Below are 22,148 nucleotides of genomic sequence, written 5' to 3'. Positions count from 1 at the left end.
GGGATGTCTGGCCTCACTTTGGATAATCCGGACCTTTTCTGCTGCAAGTATACCACTAGATAGAACAGAAGAGCTGTGAGATGTCTTCTCCACATTTCCCTCCCCTAGTGGGAAGATTATTGTTTCAGAGTTAGGAACTTGTCTCCAGGCTACAATCCCATGGCTACCATTCTCTGTTTCTTTGCACTTCTAAGTTGTGTTTTTAAAAATATGATTAATAATGGTGCATAACTTGCCAGGCTGTTGTGAGAATCAAAAGAGAAAAATTAAAGTGCTTAATGTATTGCTGGCACATAGAAACTGCTCAAGAAATATCAGCAATTAAAGTGTTATACTAACAGGCAAGTTCACTTACCTAAACTCAAGTTTCACTAATTGATTTGAACCTTGGTTGACATTTCATCTTCTCGGAAGCCTACACTGTGGTTGTAGGCTGTGGATGAAACAGAAACTGACCACAGGGGTCAGGGCCAGGACTCTGCCAGAGAAGCCAGGTAGATAGAAACTCAGTTTTGATGCCACTGTGGAATACTATAGGCACATTTCCATTTGCGATGTGGGTGACTACCTAGTCAAGAGCTGAGAGAAGGATGAGACAATGAAGTAAAGAAGTGGGGGAAAAAGAATGTGGAGAGGGAAGGAGAAATGGGATGACCTGGCTGGATACAGATGAAGATGAAGGGCAGATAGAAAGAGAGAAGAATGAGATAGGTAAATGAGAGTGGAAGAGGGATAGGGAGAGAGAGAAGGAGGAGGAGGAGGAGGAAGAAGAGGAAGAAGAAGAGGAGAAGGAGGAGGAGGAAGAGGAGAAGGAGGATGAGAGTATGATGGGGGAGAAGGAGTCCAGAGGAATGAAAGATCCAAGAGATAAGGCAACACGTGGTTTTTAAAAAATCTCTGCAGGTGTAGCTAGGTGTCTGTTACATGAAACTTACTCTTCAGAGGCATTTGCTTTGTAAATTTGTGAGTCAAGGTGTAGGAAAAGGAAGCTGAAAAAATTACAAGTGCTTCCTTTCTCTCCTTGCAATAAAAATTGGAGATTCTGAGAAAGCACCCATTAAAATGAGTTTTGCTTCATCTTTTGGCTTCTCTATGAACTTTGTTCCGTTTCACTGGTGGTTATTATCCTTCTGATATGTCTTAGATTTCCATCTTTCTTGAACCATAGATTATGAAAGGTGAGCCCATGAAATTAAGCTTTTTTTAAAAAGTGGAAGAACTTCAGAATTGGAAGACCCCCCCCATGCGGTAATCTCTTCAACAGCATTTGGCAGATAATCATCCAGGTCCAGTATGGCAGAGTTCACAAAAATCAGACCATCCTTTATTGGGTAAGTCTAACAACTATACAATTTTCAGTTCCACTAAAGTTTGCCTTTTGGTAACTTTCACACATTGAGCTTAATGTCACCAGCCAAAGCAACTGAAAAGTGAGTTCCCATTTCTTCCTGACAGACCTTTAAATACTGTCTAGTCCTTTAAATTATTCTTCCTTTTGATGATTTAAGACCTTTCCTCATTCTGTAGGACCTCTTCTAGGAAGGTTGTAATTGTAAATGTTCTTCTTCAATCAAAGTGCTCAAAACAATACAACATGAAACATCATAGTGGACAATTCCTGGCAACAAGGCAGAGTAAGATAATAGAGACTGCCCACCCATCCCAATGGATACTTCAAAAACTTGTAAATACTGAGTGAAATGTAATCTAAAGATTTAAAACAACACAGCTGAGCTCAAGGGAGCCTTCCTATAACAAAGAGAAGTATTAAGTAGTGAGCGGACAGAGCATCAGCTCATGGTATTTTGGTACTGGTTTTGCCTAGGTGCCGGGGACTGAGTTTCTAATGTCCATGCAGCGACAGAAGACTTTACCTTGGGATAGTGGGAGGTGACACTCTGCAAAAGAGGTCCCCTAAAACTAGATCCTCTAATAAGTGTAAAGTCTATAATAAAGGGACAAAAAAACCTTTGCCCACTGGTCCTGGGAAGTGATGAGAAAAATTGCTAGGGCTCTGGGTTAATGAAGAAAAAAAAAAAAAAAAAGGATCTTGGAGAAATGAAAACCCCAGGCCTGCGATATGCACTGGTTTGGGGGCCTCAGTATTGTGTTGTTTTCATAAGGCGTGAACCAAAAGCTGAGAAACACAAGAACTGGTCCAGAGACATTGCCATTCCTAGGGCCCTGGCAGAAGCAATTGCAAAATAGTTCTACATGGACTTTTTCATAACCTAAAGGATGGTACTTCCACAAGGAAAGACAATGATAAAACATTAATAAAAATATCTATGAAGATGAGGACACAATAGAAAGCACAAGTTACATTGGGAAAAGAGTCAACAGATACAATAAGATAATTCACATCCCAATCATTAATGGTAATAAAGCAATATGAAAGAGGTAAGTATGCTTAAAATGTTTATTGACCAAAAGGAAGGAACAGAAACCATAGTGAAAAAGAAGACAGTATGATAAAAAGAACAGAAAGATGTTTAAAAAGTTATATTTTCAGGAAATGAAAAATATTAACAAATCAATGGACAAGTTAAAAATAAATAAATAACAGGTCAGGGATAGTTGATGGTAAATTTAACAAAGTAAAAGATAGCTCTGAAGAAACTACTCAGAAATGCATTGAGTGATTATCCTAGTCCATTTTTTGTTGCTGTGACAGAATGCTTGAGACTGTCTAATTTATACAGAAAAGAGGTTTATTTAGCTCACTGTTCTACAGTCTGGGAAGTTCAAGATTGGGTGGCTGCATTTGAGCTTCTGGTGAGTGCTTTGTGCTAGGTCGAAATATGGTAGAGAAATGGAAGGGGAACTGGGCATGTACAAAAATGGGCAAAATATGATTGGCAACCTTGCTTTGTATGAACCTCCTCTTGCAGGAACTAATCTATTTCCATGAGAACTAACCTAGTCTCATCAGAAAGACATAAATCCATCTTAATGATTTTATAATTCTATAATCATGTCTTAAAGGTGCTACCTCAAAACACTGACACATTGGGGACCAAGTCTCAGCATGAGTTTTGGTGGGGCCAAGCCATAGCAGAGATAAACGGAAGGAAATTACACAGTGAAGCTAAAGAGATGTAGAGGATAAGATGGTGAAGCAACCATTAAAACAATGAGAAAATCACAAAACTAAAGAAAATACTGGGGTTTAATTCTAAAAAGTACAACTACTCTTGGGTTAATATATGAAAACATTTTTGGCTGGGGTCATTACAAACAAGGTAGTTATGAACATTCTTATGCATATCTCCTGACACACATAGATATGCATTTATGTATGTACTCAGGAGTGGAATTGCTAGGTCAGACTTCAAATAAACAATCTAATGATGCACCTTAGAGAACTAGAAAAGCAAGAACAAACCAAAGTCAAAATTAGTAGAAGGAAAGAAATACTAATAATCAGAGCAGAAATAGATGAAATTGAGACTAAAAATAGTACAAAAAATCAACGAAATGAAAAATTGTTTCTTTTAAAATGTTAAAACAAAATTGGCAAAACTTTAGCTAGACTAACTATGAGAAAAAGAAAATACCCAAATAAATAAAATCAGAGGTGTGAAATTGCTAGGTCAAATCTAGACTAGATTGCTTTTTGATATATATAGTTTCTACTTCAATTTATTGTGTATGGTAGGTCTCTATCCACTGTGGGTCTACAGAAGTGGTGTGAGACCCTTTGGGTCCAATTTTAGATTCTCTGACTCTGCTATATGACCTTAGCCTATAGGGCACATTTCTTCTTTGGTTACCTGTTGAACATATAAAGAGTATATCTACAGTGTTCATAGCTCCCTAGGCTTCTATTTTATCCAGCAATACTTGCTATGCTTTTGATATTGTTATGTTACCCCGAATACTGTGTCTATATGCAGAAACATTCTCTACATATCCTCCCTCTACAAACATGCTTGTACTCACTGTCTATATGTTTTAGATTTGATTCTCCCAGGAAAGGAAGTTTCCTGTTTCTTCAGGTCTGAAGCTGTGCTTTCCCTCACTCTATCCTACTTCCTTCATCTCAAAAATATTTATTGAGTGCCTAAATTCTCCCAGGAACTATTTTAGGTGCCGAAGACCACAGTGAATAAAACTAAGAAAATTTCTTGTAAAGTGTCTTTTTTTTTTTTTTTTTTTTTTTTTTTTTTTTTTTTTTTTGAGACGGAGTCTCGCTCTGTCGCCCAGGCTGGAGTGCAGTGGCCGGATCTTGGCTCACTGCATGCTCTACCTCCTGGGTTCACGCCATTCTCCTGCCTCAACCTCCCGAGTAGCTGGGACTACAGGCACCCGCCACCATGCCCAGCAATTTTTTTTGTATTTGTAGTAGAGACAGGGTTTCACCGTGTTAGCCAGGATGGTCTCAATCTCCTGACCTCATGATCCGCCCCCCTCAGCCTCCCAAAGTGCTGGGATTATAGGCATGAGGCACCATACCCAGCTTACTATCTATAATGTTCTAACCAGTGTAGTAGGCACTGGGGACAGAGTATTAAGTAAGACCAGAGGCAAGAGATCAGTAAATAAACTCATGACATAAATGAGCCGCTTAATTTCAGATAGTGATATGTGTGTATAATTCACACAAATCAGTGAGAGCAAACAAAAAGTAGTTTGGAGACCAATGGGAAAGTTTTATTTTAGAAACTTAAATCAAGTCAGCCAACTGAACAGTATGGCTAGGAGTAAAAAAAGAATAAAAATGTAATGCTGGTTGTTAAAAGAGAACTAAGCAAATCAACATATGGCAATCAGAACCAATCAGAATACAATCTAGAGAGACAGGAGACTTTGATGCCAGACAGCTAATCAGGAGTAAGCAGGTGGCACCCATTATTCCTCTCACTAATAAAATGAAAAAAAGTAATACACTGCCCTCCTATTACTTGGGCTTCTTATACATTAAATATTCAATGACAAATTGCATCTGTAGCTATTTTTACTTAAATCATTTGTAATTCTTTGATTCTAGTTCTGTCTTCTTCCCATCCAAGAAATTCTTATGCTCTCCTCCAGTTGTGATGGCCCAGGATTATAGAATATCAAAAGAAAGAAACCACACCAGTCATATCACTTAAACACCTCCTCAGAGGGGAAGGTGCAACCTCAGAATGCAGCTATGAGAAATAAAATATGCTAGGCCAGGAGTTAGAAGATCAAAATTCCAGTTCCATCCCCAAATCATTAACTGTGTGCTGCTTTGGATTTAGTTAGATTTAGTTTGATTCAGTTTCTCTTTGATTTAGTTTCCTCATTTACAAATTAAGAATAGTAATCCCAACTCTCATAGTTGCTGTGGGGATTAAACAAAATGGTATATGTGAAAGGTCTTTGGAAACTGAAACTACTTTAAAAGTGAAGGAAGTGATTAGTCTGCAGGCATAGATCACAGTCAGTCCCTGGGAAAAGCAGAAAGTACAGTGGATTGACTTTGTTCCCACCCTGGGCTTTTTTTTTTTTTTTTTTGTTAAAAAAACAGCTTTATTGAGATACCACTTTTTTAAACAGCTTTATTGAGATACCATTAACATATACAAATTGTATATGTTTAAGGCATAGAATTTGGTATTTTGATATATGTATACATTGTGTTAAATTAAATTTGACCTAAAGCTGCCTCTGTATGTAGTGAAGTATAACCTAACTTAATATGTAAACAAACTGCAACATAACTTAAGAGTATATTCTTATGACAGGTAACCAGCAGGGTGTGGTGGCTCATGCCTGTTATTCCAGGACTTTGGGAGGCTGAGGCGAGTGGATCACCTGTGGTCAGGAGTTCTAGACCATCCTAGACAATATGGTGAAACCCCATCTCTACTAAAAGAATACAAAAAAAAGTTAGCCGGGCATGGTGGTACATCCTTGTAGTCCCAGCTACTTGGGAGGCTGAAGCAGGAGAATTGCTTGAACCTGGGAGAGGGAGGTTGCAGTGAGCTGAGGTTGTGGCACTGCACTCCAGCTTAGGTGACAGATCAAGACTCTGTCTCAGAAAAAACAAACAAAAAAAACCCCCCAAACAAGCAAACAAGTAACCAAGCCTCAGCCAAAAATAGCAGCCAATTATAGGCTGCAAACTGTTCAAACATGTCGAAATAAGGCAAATGCAGAGCTGTAACCAATCAGGCTATTTATGTATGTAATTTCCTTTTACTTTCTATAAATACGCCTGTCATTGTTGCTGGTTGGAGCTCTCTCAATCTTCACTGGTTCAGGGTGCTGCCCAATTCATGAATCATTTCCTTGCTCAAATAAACTCTGCTAAATTTAATTTGTCTAAAGTTTTTCTTTTAATAGATTGCTGTAAGAAGTGGGATCTGAAGTTGAACTCTAGTAACCCACAGGAGCACTGAGTTACCTAGTAAATGTACTTGCTAGCGTTCAATGTGCCCATTGATCTCTCATAGCAACTGGGATCTGGGTAAGTTCTTTCCCACATTCAACCTCCATGGAATTGTGTTGTGTGCTCTTCAACTTTATTTGAGGAATTTTTACTGAACTGGATCCAAGATCAGACTGTATCTGATAACTAACTGGATTGGTTCCAGTTAGAGACCTTGGGTAAGTACCTTTTGAAATGAGTTCTTCCAAATCTAAGAAGACTAGGACTCCATTTTCTGGGACAATAGCTAATGTTTTGTACAAAAATTATGAGCCCAGAACCTGTGCATTTTTCGAAAAGCTGGTTAACTTTACTAAGAACAACTTAGAATTACAGTCACCACAATGTGGAAGTTTTAAACTAGTTAAAAATATTCACTTATAAGGTGCATTAGAAAAGAAGGGATCCAGAATGCCAAAAAGGAAAGGTGATACATTCTCTAATTGGTATGTATAAGTATCTAAACATTTAAATTAAATCAAAGTCTGCCTCTTTAAAAGGTTCCTTACAAAAGGCAAATGAAAACAAATCATTTAATTAATTAATTAATTAATTAATTAATTTGAGACGGAGTCTCACTCTGACACCCAGGCTGGAGTGGTGTAGTGGCCAGATCTCGGCTCACTGCAAGTTCCGCCTCCCGGGTTTATGCCATTCTCCTGCCTCAGCCTCCTGAGTAGCTGGGACTACAGGCACCCACCACCTCACCTGGCTAGTTTTTTTGTAATTTTTTTTTTTTAGTAGAGACGGGGTTTCACCGTGTTAGCCAGGATGGTCTCGATCTCCTGACCTCGTGATCCGCCCGTCTCGGACTCCCAAAGTGTTGGGATTACAGGCTTCAGCCACCGCACTCGGCCAAATGAAAACAAATCTTAAAAGTCCTTTTAATAATTATTAGTCAAAAGCTTTAGGCATCTGTGCTGGAAATCTTGTTCTATGGACTAGAAAAACAACTTGAGCACAGATACTCTTTAATAAATTAGTGAGCTTGCATTATTGTACATGGCACACGGCTAAAATTTTTGAATAAAAACTCTAAGGTCTTTTTCTGTCTATATGTTTATGTGAATGGAATTATTTATATGTTTTTCTAAAAATTGAGCATTAATATAAAAATACATTGATGCAAAACTAGAACTTGGTCATCCTGTAAAAACAACACATCGTTTTTGGAGTATTTATCTGCTCTAAATAGGAAATTGGGAAAGGTCTTTCTTTACCTTTTGGGTAATTGGCCCAAAAAACAAAGATTCCATGTTTTACCAAGATAATTTCCTTTGCTTTATGTTGTCCTTTTCAAGTTTTTGATTACTTAAGAACACTGAGCCTTCTCTAGTAAAAGAGCTCAGGTTTTTCTATAACTATTAACTTTCTATATTTGTCTTTGAAGTCTTTTAATATTACCTTGGTTAAATAAATGAATTGTTCACAGTGACCTGTGATCCTATTTTGATCAAATATTTTAACTATTTGATATTTTTGATAAACTTCTAAAATCAAATTCTAAATTAAGTCTTTTGCTGGACCTCAAATAAACTTTGCTATTTTCAAGATGAACTTTTGGAACTTTTCAAAGGAATACCTCTCCCGATAAAAAGAGAGATACTAAAATAACTGGGCTTATTTGACATATTCAAGTACATGGGCAGCATTGTCAAATAATAAAAGTAATGCCAAATTTTCTTTGAGCCCTATTTGCATAGATATGTTATTATGTGTTTCAGAAACTGTATAAAGTTTATAGAAATCTAACAGTCCCAGTATAACTCCAACAGTTATAATTCTAGTTATTATCTTAAAATGTTTTATGCAACAGAAATAACCAAAACACTTTGTCAATTGAATCATTATTGTAATAAACTGTCATCATATCTTTAACCATGGCCATTTCAGGTCCTGTCATTCACAGGTGGTTAATTGTTTACTCTGATACTTTCCTGAGTAACTGTAAGCCTGAAGTGTTTCATCTTCAGGGAGATTAATGAAAAATACTCTAACAAGTACAGGTTTCTGATAATTTCAAGATTATACCATTAGACCAGGCAAGAACTCCCAGAACTTTAGTGGAGTAAGTGACTGGTTCACAAAACTCCTAACCCAACATCAGGCAGAACAAGAATTAATTAAATACCAAGGAAATGACCTGGCAGATTTTCCTACTAAGTCAGCCAGTACTGAAATTATTAAGATACACAATTTGAATGAACTCCCATAAGACTGAGTTAAGTCAAATTACCTATGATAATATATTTAACAAACAATGCTATGCACCTGAATTGGAGAAACAAAATTGACATTTAAGAGGATGTAAATCCAATAGTAAGCATAGACTCTTGGAGAGCCTGGATGGCTACCTGCTTCTTCCTGAGTTCTTAAAGCTTTCATTATCAAAAGCTCTGCACTCCACGACTTATCATGGAAGAGATAAAAGGATCCAAATTGTGAAAAAATATTGGTGGGGCGACTCTTCTAAAAGTGCTAAATGTTTGGCTTGTCAAACCCATAATTCTGATAAGACAATCAAACTTTAGGTGGTGTATTTTTACCATTTGCGTGATCACTTGAACTTTCACAGATAGACTGTGAATTTCAATTTCTACCCTCAATGAGGTGTCATAATGTTCTTGTAATACTTTGCATGTTTTCTGATTGTATAAAAGCTTTCCCATGTAGAAAAGCTGATGCTATGATGATAGTTAAGAAGTAATAACTTAACTGGGCATGTTAGCTCATGGCTAGCATGGGCATGTTAGCTCATACCCATAATCCCAGGACTTTGGGAGGCTGAAGCAGGAAGATTACTTGAGGCCAGGAGTTCAAGATCAGCTTGCAGCCTCAGCAAAAATAGAACTAATTCTCTTCTAATCTTCGCCAGCTTGATCACACATAAAATTCCTTTCACAAGATTCATCTTTCACAAACCTTCTACAACTTTTTCATTCATTCACTTTTTATCCTATACTTTTACTCTTCTCATTTTAGAACAACAAACCATTCTAGTTTAAAACAACACACTGAGATCTCATCTCTATAAGAACAACAACAAAAAAATTAGTCAGGCATGGTAGCATGACCTGCAGTCCCAGCTACTGTGGTGACTGAGGTGGGAGTTTGCCTGAGCCTGAGCCCAGGAGTTCAGTGCAGCAGTGAGCTATGATTGTGCCACTACAACCAAGCCTGGGCAGCAGAACCAAACCCCCATGTCTAAAAACCAAAGAAAAAGAAAGAAAAAAAGAAATTATTAGAAAATGTGTTCCCTTTATGGGGCATCCCTGGAAAAATATCCAGCAACAGAGGAATCCACTTTACTGATCAAATTATAAGTCAGTCAAATCAGATATTTCAAACACAATGGTATTAGATACGGCTAACTGAATTGATTGAATTACTTTATTCAAAGGTGTTACCAGTTGATGGCAATTAGATCCACTACCACTGGAAAACATACATTGACCTCTTATGGAATAGTTACTGAAATACCTATGCCTTTAATAATGGAAACTCAGGTATTGGCCCCTCTTATAAACTCTGACATGGCTCAGTAGTGCCAGGCTTTAATGCATTATCCCAAAGCATATTTTCCCCAGCTTAAAGAAGCCTGTTGTGGCCCATCAAATGATGATAATCAGATCTTTCACCGTTTAAAACTCAGAAAATGGGTCTTTTGGAAGTGACACCTGGGAAAGACGGCTCTTGAACTCTAATGGAAGGGGACAATACCAAGTTTTCTGCAGCAAACTTCAGGGCCTTAAGCCTTGGATCTACATCTCTTAACTCAAAATGGGCCCTCGAGACTCCTGAAACTACACCTATTAGAGATCTTAAGGTGAAGCTGACTACAGAAGATTTGGCCATAAGCAGATGGCATTCTAGATGTGGACAGCTTTCCTGAGATTGATGATCAAGACTTCTGTGGTATCACAAAAGTCTTGTCTTTTTTACTGTGTTTCTTGTCATTCTAATCTCTTCTCTTTTCTTACCGGAAAATCCGTGGGACCATAATCTATGAATGGCTTTAGTGAAGGCTTATGTTCTAGCAAGAAACCAGAGCAATTTTGGGGCCTGTAGACTAATGTTCCCAAATGATAAAACAATTCCATTAATGCCAGTGCCTCTTTGTTTTCCCAATGACAGTCCACCTGAAATCTCAAAGGAAGAATGGAAAGCTATCCCTGATATTCTAGCATCACTGCTATTTGGCTTCTTGCCTTCAATGGAAACAATACCATAACCTTTCCAATAATTAACCTAATCACTACCAAGTATATGAAATCTATCCAAGTGATGCCTGCAGAAGGGATATTGTGCCTCCAGGTATTGCAAACTCAAGACCTGGGGACTACCTATGTGGGTAAGAGTAATTGCTTATGTGATGTTGCTAGATTAAATGTAGTGAGGTGTCTTTCCACCAAATGTGGTTATGCACCCTTATAGTATGCTATGAAAGGACCACAAAAAGGTCAGTTTCCGACTGGACCTTGTTCAGGAGCTACGCTGACTTATGGGCAGATAAATTTATTAATAACTTGACCTCTGCTCAAACACCAGTAGGTATTTTTCACCTCATTTTCAGTCCCTGAGATCCTATATTGGGTCTGTGGAGAATTTGTGTACTCTGTTGTGCCTCCTTGTTGGTTTGGATCTTTCTGTTTGGTCTTGCCCACTCCTGCCTTCCAAAAAACTCTGCCTGAAATTTCCCAGGGTACTCACAGGCCAAAGAGGTCAATAACTGAAATTAGAACCAACCTCAAAACAGATGAAGATCAGTTATTTTCTATTGAGAAAAGGTTCCAATCAAGTTTCTGATTGGAAACCACTGTTGGCAGCAGTGGGGTACCAGTTGTATGGAGTTTGAAACCAATCTGTTTAAATTGGGGAAAAGTCTTGAATTTGGAGCCAATGAGACCTCCAGGGTCGAAGACACTTTCTAAAACATTTTTGTTTAACTAAAACACTTAAGGAAACATCTTATAGCCTTAGATCTCCTTTTTGCCCCTATTGGGCGTTGTATGTGGTGCTGAACAAAACTGAATGTTGCACTTATCTTTTCTCTGATTTTACTGCTATCTGACACTTACTTAAAAAGGTAGCTAACATTGCTGTTCCTCTAGATGCTGCCACCAAATACATTAAGGAATTTATTTTATTTTTTTTATTTTTTTATGGGAAAGACACATAATGTGTATACAGGAGCAGCTAACAATTGGTTTGCAGGCATCCTGCATAGTGGATGGCAAACTTGGCTATTACAAGGTTTTCTTTTTCTTTTTTTTCCACAACAAATTTATTTATTTTTCTGGATGCTGCAGACAAACATCTTTATTAAAGACACTATCAAAAGTTTGGCAAAAATTTCAAAACAGATTTGTAAACATAATGCTTCCCTTTTCAACTGGCAGCACTTTGAAAAGACAATACAGTAAGACAATACAACTTGAATCAACATTAGTTCAAAATCCTTATATTTCTGACCACATAACTTATGTTCCCACATGATAAAACAAGTGACAGTTTAAATCAATGTCAACAGATAAACTCCATGAAATGAAAGTTTGTGCTGTTTGATGAATCATAGTATGTTATGGTTAAATATATCCACTGTTTTTTATATTCCTGGCACCAGGATGAAAAAAAAATCTTTAAATGTACATCTTATTGTAGGTAATAGCTTCTTTGCATATCTCTCTTCAAAAAATACTTTATAGCAGTACATAAATGGGTTACCTATACATTTAATTTTATAATTTTGTCCCAAAACTATAGATCTGTTTCATTTTCATGTCATATCAATTTTTGCCCAACATTAATAAAGCTGACAAACTTGTTGAAATGGAAATGCTTTTGTTTTCCACAATGAAAGTTGCAATTTGATAGAAAAAACAAAACAAAACTAAAACACCCTACAGTAACACTCGTCAGTTGTTTAACCTGAGCGTTTGGCCTACTAGATGTAGCAGCTTTTTTTCCTTCATGCACGCTCACATCCACACCACCTCTGCACACATACAGATCGAGCACACACTTCCAGATGCTGGTAGGCCACAATATGCTTCCCATTGCTCTAATCAAGTGGCAAGCAGTGTAGCTGATGATTAACCACACCACGTACAGGACTAGCAAACACCTTAAGGCAACCATTGCAATGGGGGGTTAACTTGCAGGGCGGATTTAACGTTCTAGATCAAGTCAGCCTGTATATACATATGTGTATGTGAATCTATACACATAAACCTTTCTATTTTTTAACTCTCCAAGATAATGTTTATTTTTTAAATTTTGTGCAAATTTTAAATATTCTACCATTTAAGGCAAAGAGTTTGCATTAAGAAAGGTCAGAAAATAGGCTTATGTTTACCCAAAAGCATTTCACCTTGCACATTACTGTTGTTTTTTAAACACACACAACTTTTAAGTTTGGACACTGGATCCCCAATATCTAAAAAATCATTTCTAATAACAAACACAAGTTTTTGAGGAAAAAAAACTGACTTGAAATGTGGACAATGGATCCCCAAAACCTAAAAAATTATTTCTATTAATAAGCACAAGTCTTGGGAGTGGAGTGGTGGGGAGGACCAGAAAGAGCAGCTTCGAAATGCAGAGAAGCAAAGTAAAATGGAAAAGAAAAAGTAACTCAAGTTTACTAATACTGAAACTTTGAACAGCCAAAGTTTCACCTTTTTAGAATCTAGAGCAACTCCTTTGGAATTTTAAATAAATAAGCTTAAGTTTATTCACATCTTCTGGTCCAAGCAGAGTTCTAGGGCCATTACTCTCTGCTTGCTGTTGGTCAAATTCACCTATTAGCTTTTTGATGTGAGTCAGCTTGTTATGAAGATATTCACATCTGTATTTTTCTTCATGGTAATTGGGACTAGACTGCTTTATCTTCTGATATTCTTGTAAGACTTCTTCATGAACATTCTGATACTCTTTTGAGCCTGGAGAAAGGTGCTTTCTTTGTGCATCTAGTTTGATAAATCTTTTAGCTACAGTCTCCATCCTGGCATGCAAAGCTCTGTACTCATCATACCCTGCATTGAAGTCATCCTTATAATTCTGGCATTGCTCATAGGAGATGATAGTGATACATTTTATCAAATAATCTAGGAGTTCAGTTGCTGAACTTTCCATGGAGGCAGTGCAATCCTTTTTAACTCCTCCACTGGAATTTGGATTGGAGTTATTTAGCTTGGCAATTTCCTCTTTTCTCTGAAGATCTTCCTCCTTTTCCTCAATAGTCTCAATGTTGTGCTTTTTTATTTGGTCCTTTTCCTTATGTTTTTTAGACTTCTTTTTGGACTTTTTGTGAAACATTGAATGGTTTTCTTCCATAGGCTTTGGACACTTTAGTAGAACTGACCAGGGGGTAAGGTTTCCAGAGAAGTCCTAGAGGTATATTTGTCTTGCTGGTCCTCATAGATATTATCGTTTTGACTCAAACTGTCAACAGGTAGGTCTTGGGTCCCCCGGCCTTCTGGAGTGCTAGGGGAATTGGAGTTAGAATTTACAATCTGAGGAGGATGTGAGATGGGCAGATGGGTTGAAGGCAGCGGTGGAGGGGTGGGGATGGCAGCAGCTGCAGGGGGCAGCGGGAGGCCTGCAGCAGATTTTTCACTGGTAGGATTCAAATGATCATTTAGTGTTGGTGGTACTCTGTTCATCAGGTGAGATATTCGGGCTTTTCTATTCATTTAAGGATCAATAAACTCTGAATCCAAAAGCCGTTTCTGAGGAGAAGATACAGCGTCTCTACTAGAACATACAGGAGATTCTGAACGGCTGGTGCCTGCAGCATTCTGAGATGGATTTAGTTTTCTAGAGAGCACTGACTCCAATGACCGTCTGTCTATTTCACTGTATCCACGCCAGTCTCTTTGAAGCTCTTTAAAAACATAATCCTTTAAGGTATATGAGAGGTCTTTAGGATTCAGATTGGCTACCTGTTGCAGAATTGCTCCCAGGGAGTTGTTGTCTTTTTGATTGACACCATCTTTCTGGAGTCTAGCAAGTGGCTCCAGTTTCTTGCAGTCCTTCAGGGCCAGTAAGTGAATCACCCTGTCCTTGTATGGCCTCTGAGAGACGCTGCTGCTGCTGTGTGTCTCTCGAACTGTATTTGCAGGGTTCATGGGGGTTGACCGTTTCCTCTCAGGAACTGTATCTGAAACAGCTTGAAGTGCTTTCCGAATTGGCACTTTTTTCCCTACATATGGTACACCGAGTTTGATAACTTTTGTGCTTCGGTTGCGGGATTCCTCCTCTGCCTGGGTCATTCTTTCTCGTGTCATCTGATCCGAGTCGTTTGTTGCATACACTGTAATTTTAGTCTTGTATAAATCCCAGGCAGTTGAGCTGGGAGGCTCCAGAGCTGGAGAATGTTTGTGGATGCATTCAAAGCTGCCCTGAGGGTTGTCTTTGCCCACATTTGACGAATACAAGTTAAAGTTATGAACTTCATTGAGGAGATCATTTTTTGGGAATTTTGACAAGCCCGTGGAGTCCTTGGAACTGAATTGAAGGTCGAAAAGAATTAAATTCTTGTGGCTCTGGTAAGTCTTGATCGCCCGGATCGCCGTCTCGGTGAGCTTCACATGCAGTACAGGGATGTCATCCTGCCCCAGCCGGCCGCACGACAGCCCATAGCGCTGCTCCTCCCTCTGGCCCCGCTGCCCCCCCGCCGCCATCTTAAACTCTCCGCGGTGCCGCCGCCGCCGCCGCGGCTCCAGCTCTAGCCTCCATTGCGGCCCCGATTGCTTGGACTTCTGCAGCCGCCGCCACTGCTAGAGCCCCGCGCCCCGCCCCGGGCTCGTCTCATTGGTCTAATTCCCTTCAGAACCGCCCTCATCGGCCGCCCTCCACCCTCACGGGGGCGGGGCCCAAAGTCGCTGGAGTTTTCCTCCTGGGACCCGACGTCCGAGAGGTAAGAAAGCTATTACAAGGTTTTCTAATCCTTATGTTTCTTTTAGTAGATCTCCAGGTTACTGTGCTTTGTATTATCAGGCTACTTACAAAAACGAATACCTCTTTAAATCAGGTCATTTTACAGCAAACTATGGTCCTTGATCACCATTATGCTCTGAACAAAGACTATGACCAATTGCACTTGAATACCGTTGAAGTTTCTTTATTGACTGAACTTTGAATTGTTTAATTTTGATCAGTTTGGCTTGTGGAAAGTCCTATTAAGAAGAGTTATTTAGTTCGTTGGTATCGTGCTGATAGCTATTATGAAAGTTTCCCTTATGTATTGTATCCTCTCAAGAGTCTTAAATTCTCATATGCAGCTCTCCTTTGTATATTAAATGGTCTCCTTATGGTTAAGATAACAAAAACATGAAGAAAGCACATAAGATTCCAACTAATTTGAAACTGTGAATTGTGAATTCTGAGCTGAAACCAAGTAAATCCCTTATGATCGTGACAGAGTCCAAGGTATTGGTTAGCCTCTCAAAATTGAGAGGCTGAAATCCTTCGACCAAAATTAACCCATTTGCCCCTTCCCTCCAGCTCCTGGAAACCACTACCCTAACTCTGTTTCCATAAATTTTACTATTTTGGAGTCCACATATAAGTGAGATCATGTAGTACCCACCATGGGCTTATTTTGAGGCTTTGAGTAAATCACCATCTCTTCGTGCTAGGGTATTCTGAGTCAGTCTTGTTATAAAAGATTTTGTTTAGGTAACATATTGCAAAACATTTCATAATTCAATGGTTTCTTTCCCAGAAAAAAAGCAGTGAAAGTTTCAATAGCCAAAAAGTGTCTAACTCAACTGACCTTTGGCAAAAAATATTGGTATAACTCCAGATAGCCCTAACTTCTGAAGGTAATACTGCCTGACCTCTGGTGATAAACAAACAAAAACCAAAAACCACACACACACAAACCAGCTTCTTGTCTTTAAATGTGCAAGAATATTAGCACTTAAAACTTTTAAGATCCACATAAACTAAACAGAACTGTTCAAGTTTTTAAAGGGAGCTTGGAAATTTGAAGAATGTAAAGTTAAAAATATTGCCCCCGATTCTTATAATTATTCTTCTTTTTACTTCCATCCTCATAGCTTCCCTCCTATCCATTATTTAGGCAATTTTGTATCCAAATTTAATCATTTAACACCTTATTTGTTACAAGAATACGTTGCTATGTTATTTTAAGCTTTTCTGGGCAAATTACACATAATTAGATAGGCTGGGTTAGGGCTGTCCACAAGATCCCAGCCTAGAGTGTGGTACAGTAGCCTATTTTCTCTAGAACTCTTGCTGCAACAGGATATAGGAGAAGGGAAACATCAACATTAGCAGAATGGGAGGAACCAGATTATGAAGACATGATCCTTGCATTCCCGCACCTCTCCAGTGGATTTAGAAGAGGACACAGAGGGAGACAGACATATCGCCATTTCTATAATTAGAAGCTCTGCTAGGTGCTGAGAGGATAGGTTCTCAAAGCCAGTTAGTGTACAAGCAGTGGAGGTGGGGACTGCCCTACTTCTCCTGCCTAGGGTCACACAGTCTGGCAGATCTGGAAAGACTTCCCTGAGAAAGTGACCTAGACACTGATATCTTAGTGGAAATAACTAGGCATTGGGAGGGGGTGAGGTGAGGAGAAGGTCAAGAGCTTTCATGCAAAGGGAACTTTGTGCAGAGAGTTTAGGTAGGAAGAGGTTTTGCAGAGTGGGGGAACTGAAAGCTAACAGCCAGGCTAAAGTACAGAGCAAATGATGCTGGAGTGTGAGGTCATGTCAAAAGGTAGACACCAGGGCTAGAGGGCGCAGAATCTTGCAGGCTGTGCTAATGATTTTGTTTTCTACCCCAAGAATGCTACTTTAGGATATCAGGCAAAAGGTTAGGGTGATGGTGACAGTGGAAATGTAGAAAAAGGAACTTGTTCAAGAGGTATTTAAAAAGAAGTGAAATAGAGATGAGTTGGCGATAGATTGGATTAAAAAGAGTGAGGGAGAGGGAGGTGTCAGGCTGCAGCCCAGGTTCTGAGTTGCCAAAGAGGAGTCTTTTCCTCAAGGTGAGCTAAGCCTTGGAACCACGATTTTTGGTCACTTTTTCTTATTTTCAGTGTGAGAAGTGGGGAGTTGGCTGTCCAGGTACACACTGTCCTCTTACACTTATTCTTTAAAACAGAGGCGCATATTTGGAGAGTGAATGAGTGAGGAGCCAGAGGAGAAGGTAAGCCGACAGAGGCCAGGGAGGAGAGGAGGAAGAAGAGAGTCTGGGGGTACACCCCGAAAAGGAGGGAAGACAACGCAGAGGCCGGGGAGGGGAGAGCAAGAACTATGACAGGGGGAAAGAGAGGCTAGGGAACACTGAGGTGGAGGAATCCTGGGATATGACAATTGTAAAGAATTGTAGCCAACCTAATCCAATCCTCTCAATGTGCAACTGAGGAAATTAATTTTCATGTTTTTACTTTATTGTAAATGTGATACTTGCACTTGAGAAATTTTGGAAAACAGAAAGATGTAAAGCAAAGTATGATCACTCACAGTCCTTCCACCTAGAGACATCTACTGCTAAAGCAAGGACTTTGCTCCTTTTTTCCCTTTGCATTTTTTACCATGGTTGGAATTGTAACACAGACACAACCTTATGTCCTGATTCCAAAACATAAATAATGGTTGTAAAGCGTGCCACACTTTGACCCAAAGTCTCCGTTGAAACAGGAGATTGAGACACGCCAGTTGTGAAACCTACTGAAGTGAGCGGCGGCGCCAGGACTCTTGGGACCCCGACCTCTTTGCAGCTTGCACAGCTAAGGGCGAGGACACCCTTCAGCAGAAGCAGCAAACCGCTGACAAGCCGAGGCAGGAGGGCTGCCGGGGTCCGGGCTTGGGAATTGGCTGGTACCCAGCGGAAAAGGACGTGAGCAGACAGAATAGGAGGCGAGAGGAGTGCGCAGGTCAGAGGGCGGGGCGCGGCGCAACTTCGCGAGGCCCACACGCCCGGCGATACTCCGCGAGGTCCCCACGCCCGGCGATATGGGGTGCCTGCTGTTTCTGCTGCTCTGGGCGCTCCTCCAGGCTTGGGGAAGCGCTGAAGGTGGGTGGAACGAGGGCGACTGGGTGCGCTCGCGGGAGGGAGGAGAGAGGGAGCTGGCAGGGACTGAGGGCACCACCTGATGGGGATGGGTGAGACCAGGGACGCACTGGCGCGATCCAGAGAGAAAACTCGCTACTTCTTGGCTCCGGGGAGAGGCACCGCGGCACAGAGTTCGCTGGCATCAGCCCCCCTCCTGAAGCTCATCTCCTCTTGTTTCTTTCCTTCTTCTTTCTCTTTATGCTGGCTGCTCCCCCGGCCACTTGCAACGCGCCTCCAATGTTCATTCTCTCCCAGTCCCGCAAAGGCTTTTCCCCCTCCGCTGCCTCCAGATCTCGTCCTTCGCCAATAGCAACTGGACGCGCACCGATGGTTTGGCGTGGCTGGGGGAGCTGCAGACGCACAGCTGGAGCAACGACTCCGACACCATCCGCTCTCTGAAGCCTTGGTCCCAGGGCACGTTCAGCGACCAGCAGTGGGAGGCGCTGCAGCGTGTATTTCGGGTTTATCGAAGCAGCTTCACCAGGGACGTGAAGGAATTCGCCAAAATGCTGCGCTTAGCCTGTGAGCTGAGGGATAGGATCCTGGGCCAGTACCCAAGGGGAGTGAATGGCCACAGAAGCTCAACTGGGAGACTGTGGCACCACCTGATGAGATTCTCTGCTCTGTCCACCCTCTTCTGATTTCCCTTCTACCTGGAGATGTCCCAGTCTTTGACTCTTCAAAGTGTCCCTCGTTCCTGCCTACGCCGGGTCACTTACTCTCCTTTCCCTGAAGTCTGGGTCCCCATTATAACCTGCACATCAATTTCTTCTCTTTCATCTCTCCCAGTCTTTCAAACCCTTCTTTGATCTCTTTCCATTCCTCTCCACAGATCCCATGGAGCTCCAGGTGTCCGCTGGCTGTGAGGTGCACCCTGGAAACGCCTCACATAACTTCTTCCGTGTAGCGTTTCAAGGAAGAGATATCCTGAGTTTCCAAGGAACTTCTTGGGAGCCAGCCCAAGAGGCCCCACTTTGGGTAAACTTGGCCATCCAAGTGCTCAACCAGGACAAGTGGACGAGGGAAACAGTGCAGTGGCTCCTTAATGACACCTGCCCTCAATTTGTCAGTGGCCTCCTTGAGTCAGGGAAGTCGGAACTGGAGAAGCAAGGTCAGCCTGTCTTCCTTACTCCCTGCACTCCACTTCAGGGCTCCAAACAGGCTTTTCCATTCCAGGGTTCTCATCCCTTTGAGCATTCAAAGAAGAGGAAGGCCCAAGAGGGGCTGGATAAGGGGTGAGGGTATTTATTCATTTCACAGACATCAACTGAGCACCTCTTGTGTTCCATGAATTCAGTTAATGAACAACTGGGGGTGAAAGGTGTCAGGCAGGTAGGATCCCTACTTGGTGGGGGGATGTTAATTAATGCAATGTTTGAAATAGGCTACATATGTTACTTCCAAACAAAGGGCATTATAGGAAAACAGATAAGGGGCATTTATAGGAGGCTGGGACCAGAGGAGAAAAAGTATCAGGAGAGGCACCCTGAAGAAGGTGGGACAAATGGATTGAAAGTTGTGAGAGACTTCATTTCCAGAAGTGAACATGCCGGGGGCATAAGCTTGGTATGAGGCCTGGAGCCTCTAATGCAGTTTTCACTTTAAGATCCCCCCCGTTCCCTTGTTGGATACAGTGAAGCCCAAGGCCTGGCTGTCCCGTGGCCCCAGTCCTGGCCCTGGCCATCTGCAGCTTGTGTGCCATGCCTCAGGATTCTACCCAAAGCCGGTGTGGGTGAAGTGGATGCGGGGTGAGCAGGAGCAGCAGGGCACTCAGCGAGGGGACATCCTGCCCAATGCTGACGAGACATGGTATCTCCGAGCAACCCTGGAGGTGGCTGCTGGGGAGGCAGCTGGCCTGTCCTGTCGGGTGAAGCACAGCAGTCTAGAGGGCCAGGACATCGTCCTCTACTGGGGTGAGAAAGAGCTGGGCCCCACTGGAAATGGCAGGAGGTGGTCCTCAGGCATAGAGGGAGGCACTGGGGAAGGATGTGGCTTGATACACCCAGGTTAGAAGAGTTTAGGAGATGAGGCCCCCAATAAGAGGGATAGAGAGAGGGGTTCCAGATACAGGAAGGAGGGAAATAAAGACCTGAAAGTTAAAAAGGATTGAGGTAAAGTGTTCTGTATACAAGAAGAAACAAGACTACAAAATTCAAGGATCCAGAAGTAGGCAGCGAATAAACAATTCCAGGAGGATTCATTCCTCGGCAGAAAGGGAGCCAGGCCTTTGGGAAGGCAGGTTAGCAAAGATAGCTTGGTTGGTTGAGTGATTCCTGTGTAGGGGCCGATGAATCTGCCTATAGTATCTCATCTCATCATTCACAGTTTTCTTTGAAGCAAGTACTGCTCTTCTCATTTCATAGATGAGGAAGTGGAGGCTGAGATAGGTTAACTGCCCGGAGCCACATAGAAAGTGGATGGGCTGAATTGAGATTCAGGTCTGCCTTGCTACAAAGCGGCTGCCCTTTCCTTCCATGCTACACTAGCAAATGCCAAAGTGGGCTGAATTTGGGATGCCCAGGCACTGAAAACAAGATGGGGAATCTAAACTTATGAGAAATAGAAATCGGTGTTTTAAATGGAGGAGGAAATAAGAAGCACCTGGTACCCTCACACATGCCTAGACCAGGGGACTGGATATAGAGAGGGAGGGGTCCTGTGCTAAGAGACAGCCTATGTTCCTCCAAAGCAGGTGGGAGCCACACCTCCGTGGGCTTGATCGCCTTGGCAGTCCTGGCATGCTTGCTGTTCCTCCTTGCACTCATTGTAGGCTTTACCTTCCGGTTTAAGAGGCAAACGTAAGTCTCCCCTTTCCCTTTCCTCAACCTCTCTCCCCTTCATTCTTGGCTCCGCTTTTCCTTAATGGTCTTTCCCTTTCTATTCTCTCACAGTTCCTATCAGGGCATCCTGTGACTTGCCTTGCCACATCTGTGTCTCTGGAACCCAGGATCTCTGGACCTCAGGTTCCTAGGACTTCAGCCCTGGTCTGCTCGGGAATTGAAGATGAAAGGAGAGATACCTTGAAAAAGTAGAGAGCAGTCATAAGGCAGCTTTCATCATACCTTTTAACACTTATCTAAAAGAATTTAAATTCTTTAAAAAAAAATTACACTACAAGTTTATAAGCCCAAATGGCTCTGTGAAATCAGAAGGGCAGATGCCTGCAAACTTCTGTCTGAAGACCTACCAGGGACAAGCAGGTAAGAGCTGGGGTGTGAGTGTGTGTGACGGGATCTGCAATGAACTGGAACGAACGCACATGTCCTATCCAAAGGAATCAGCTGCACTTGCTTGTTGTCAAGTGTAAAGTCAGCAGGACCTGGTTTGGCTTTAACCATTTTTCAAGAAAACTGGAAATCTAGATTTTTGTGCGAACATGCCTGATTTTAAAAGGTTGACTCAAGTTTTTACAAAATACTATGTGGGACATCCAAATACATACCTGCTGACTGATGACAAACCCAGGCGTTTGTGTCTCTTTTATAAAAAGTTTGCCCTGGATGTCATATTGGCAGTTGGAGGACACAGTTTCTATTGTAAATTTGGATTTACGACTGAAGAAGGACATTTCCTCTTTAAAAGAAAGTTAGATTATAAGAAACAGAGGCGTCTCACATTTTTACCTGGTGTAATTAATAAATGAAGAGAAATCATA

At 41.3% G+C, this 22,148-nt stretch overlaps 1 protein-coding gene and 1 pseudogene across 5 annotated transcripts; one reads left to right on the top strand and one right to left on the bottom strand.

The window, feature by feature from the left end:
- Positions 1 to 11,619: 11,619 nt before the first annotated feature.
- On the bottom strand, positions 11,620 to 15,084 carry LOC103223797 (RNA polymerase II elongation factor ELL2 pseudogene; annotated as a pseudogene).
- Positions 15,085 to 15,234: 150 nt separating this feature from the next.
- Positions 15,235 to 22,148, top strand: CD1D (CD1d molecule). Of its 5 annotated transcripts, none has more exons than XM_073008245.1 (7): positions 15,235 to 15,320; positions 18,079 to 18,454; positions 18,784 to 19,015; positions 19,326 to 19,604; positions 20,128 to 20,406; positions 21,186 to 21,291; positions 21,385 to 22,148. In XM_073008245.1, exons 3-7 carry the CDS (start codon positions 19,000 to 19,002, stop codon positions 21,404 to 21,406), a joined length of 702 nt encoding a protein of 233 aa, XP_072864346.1. In that variant the 5' UTR covers positions 15,235 to 15,320; positions 18,079 to 18,454; positions 18,784 to 18,999; the 3' UTR covers positions 21,407 to 22,148. The 5 variants fall into 5 exon arrangements, with proteins under 5 accessions (XP_072864346.1, XP_072864344.1, XP_007974823.2 ...); XM_073008243.1 differs by having other exon boundaries at positions 18,749 to 19,015; XM_007976632.3 differs by having other exon boundaries at positions 18,749 to 19,015; positions 21,183 to 21,291.

This window comes from Chlorocebus sabaeus, chromosome 20, assembly GCF_047675955.1.
Source record: "Chlorocebus sabaeus isolate Y175 chromosome 20, mChlSab1.0.hap1, whole genome shotgun sequence".
NCBI classification, from domain to species: domain Eukaryota; kingdom Metazoa; phylum Chordata; class Mammalia; order Primates; family Cercopithecidae; genus Chlorocebus; species Chlorocebus sabaeus.
The sequence above is the reverse complement of the archived record's forward strand: the minus strand, read 5'-3'. Positions and strand labels throughout refer to the sequence as shown.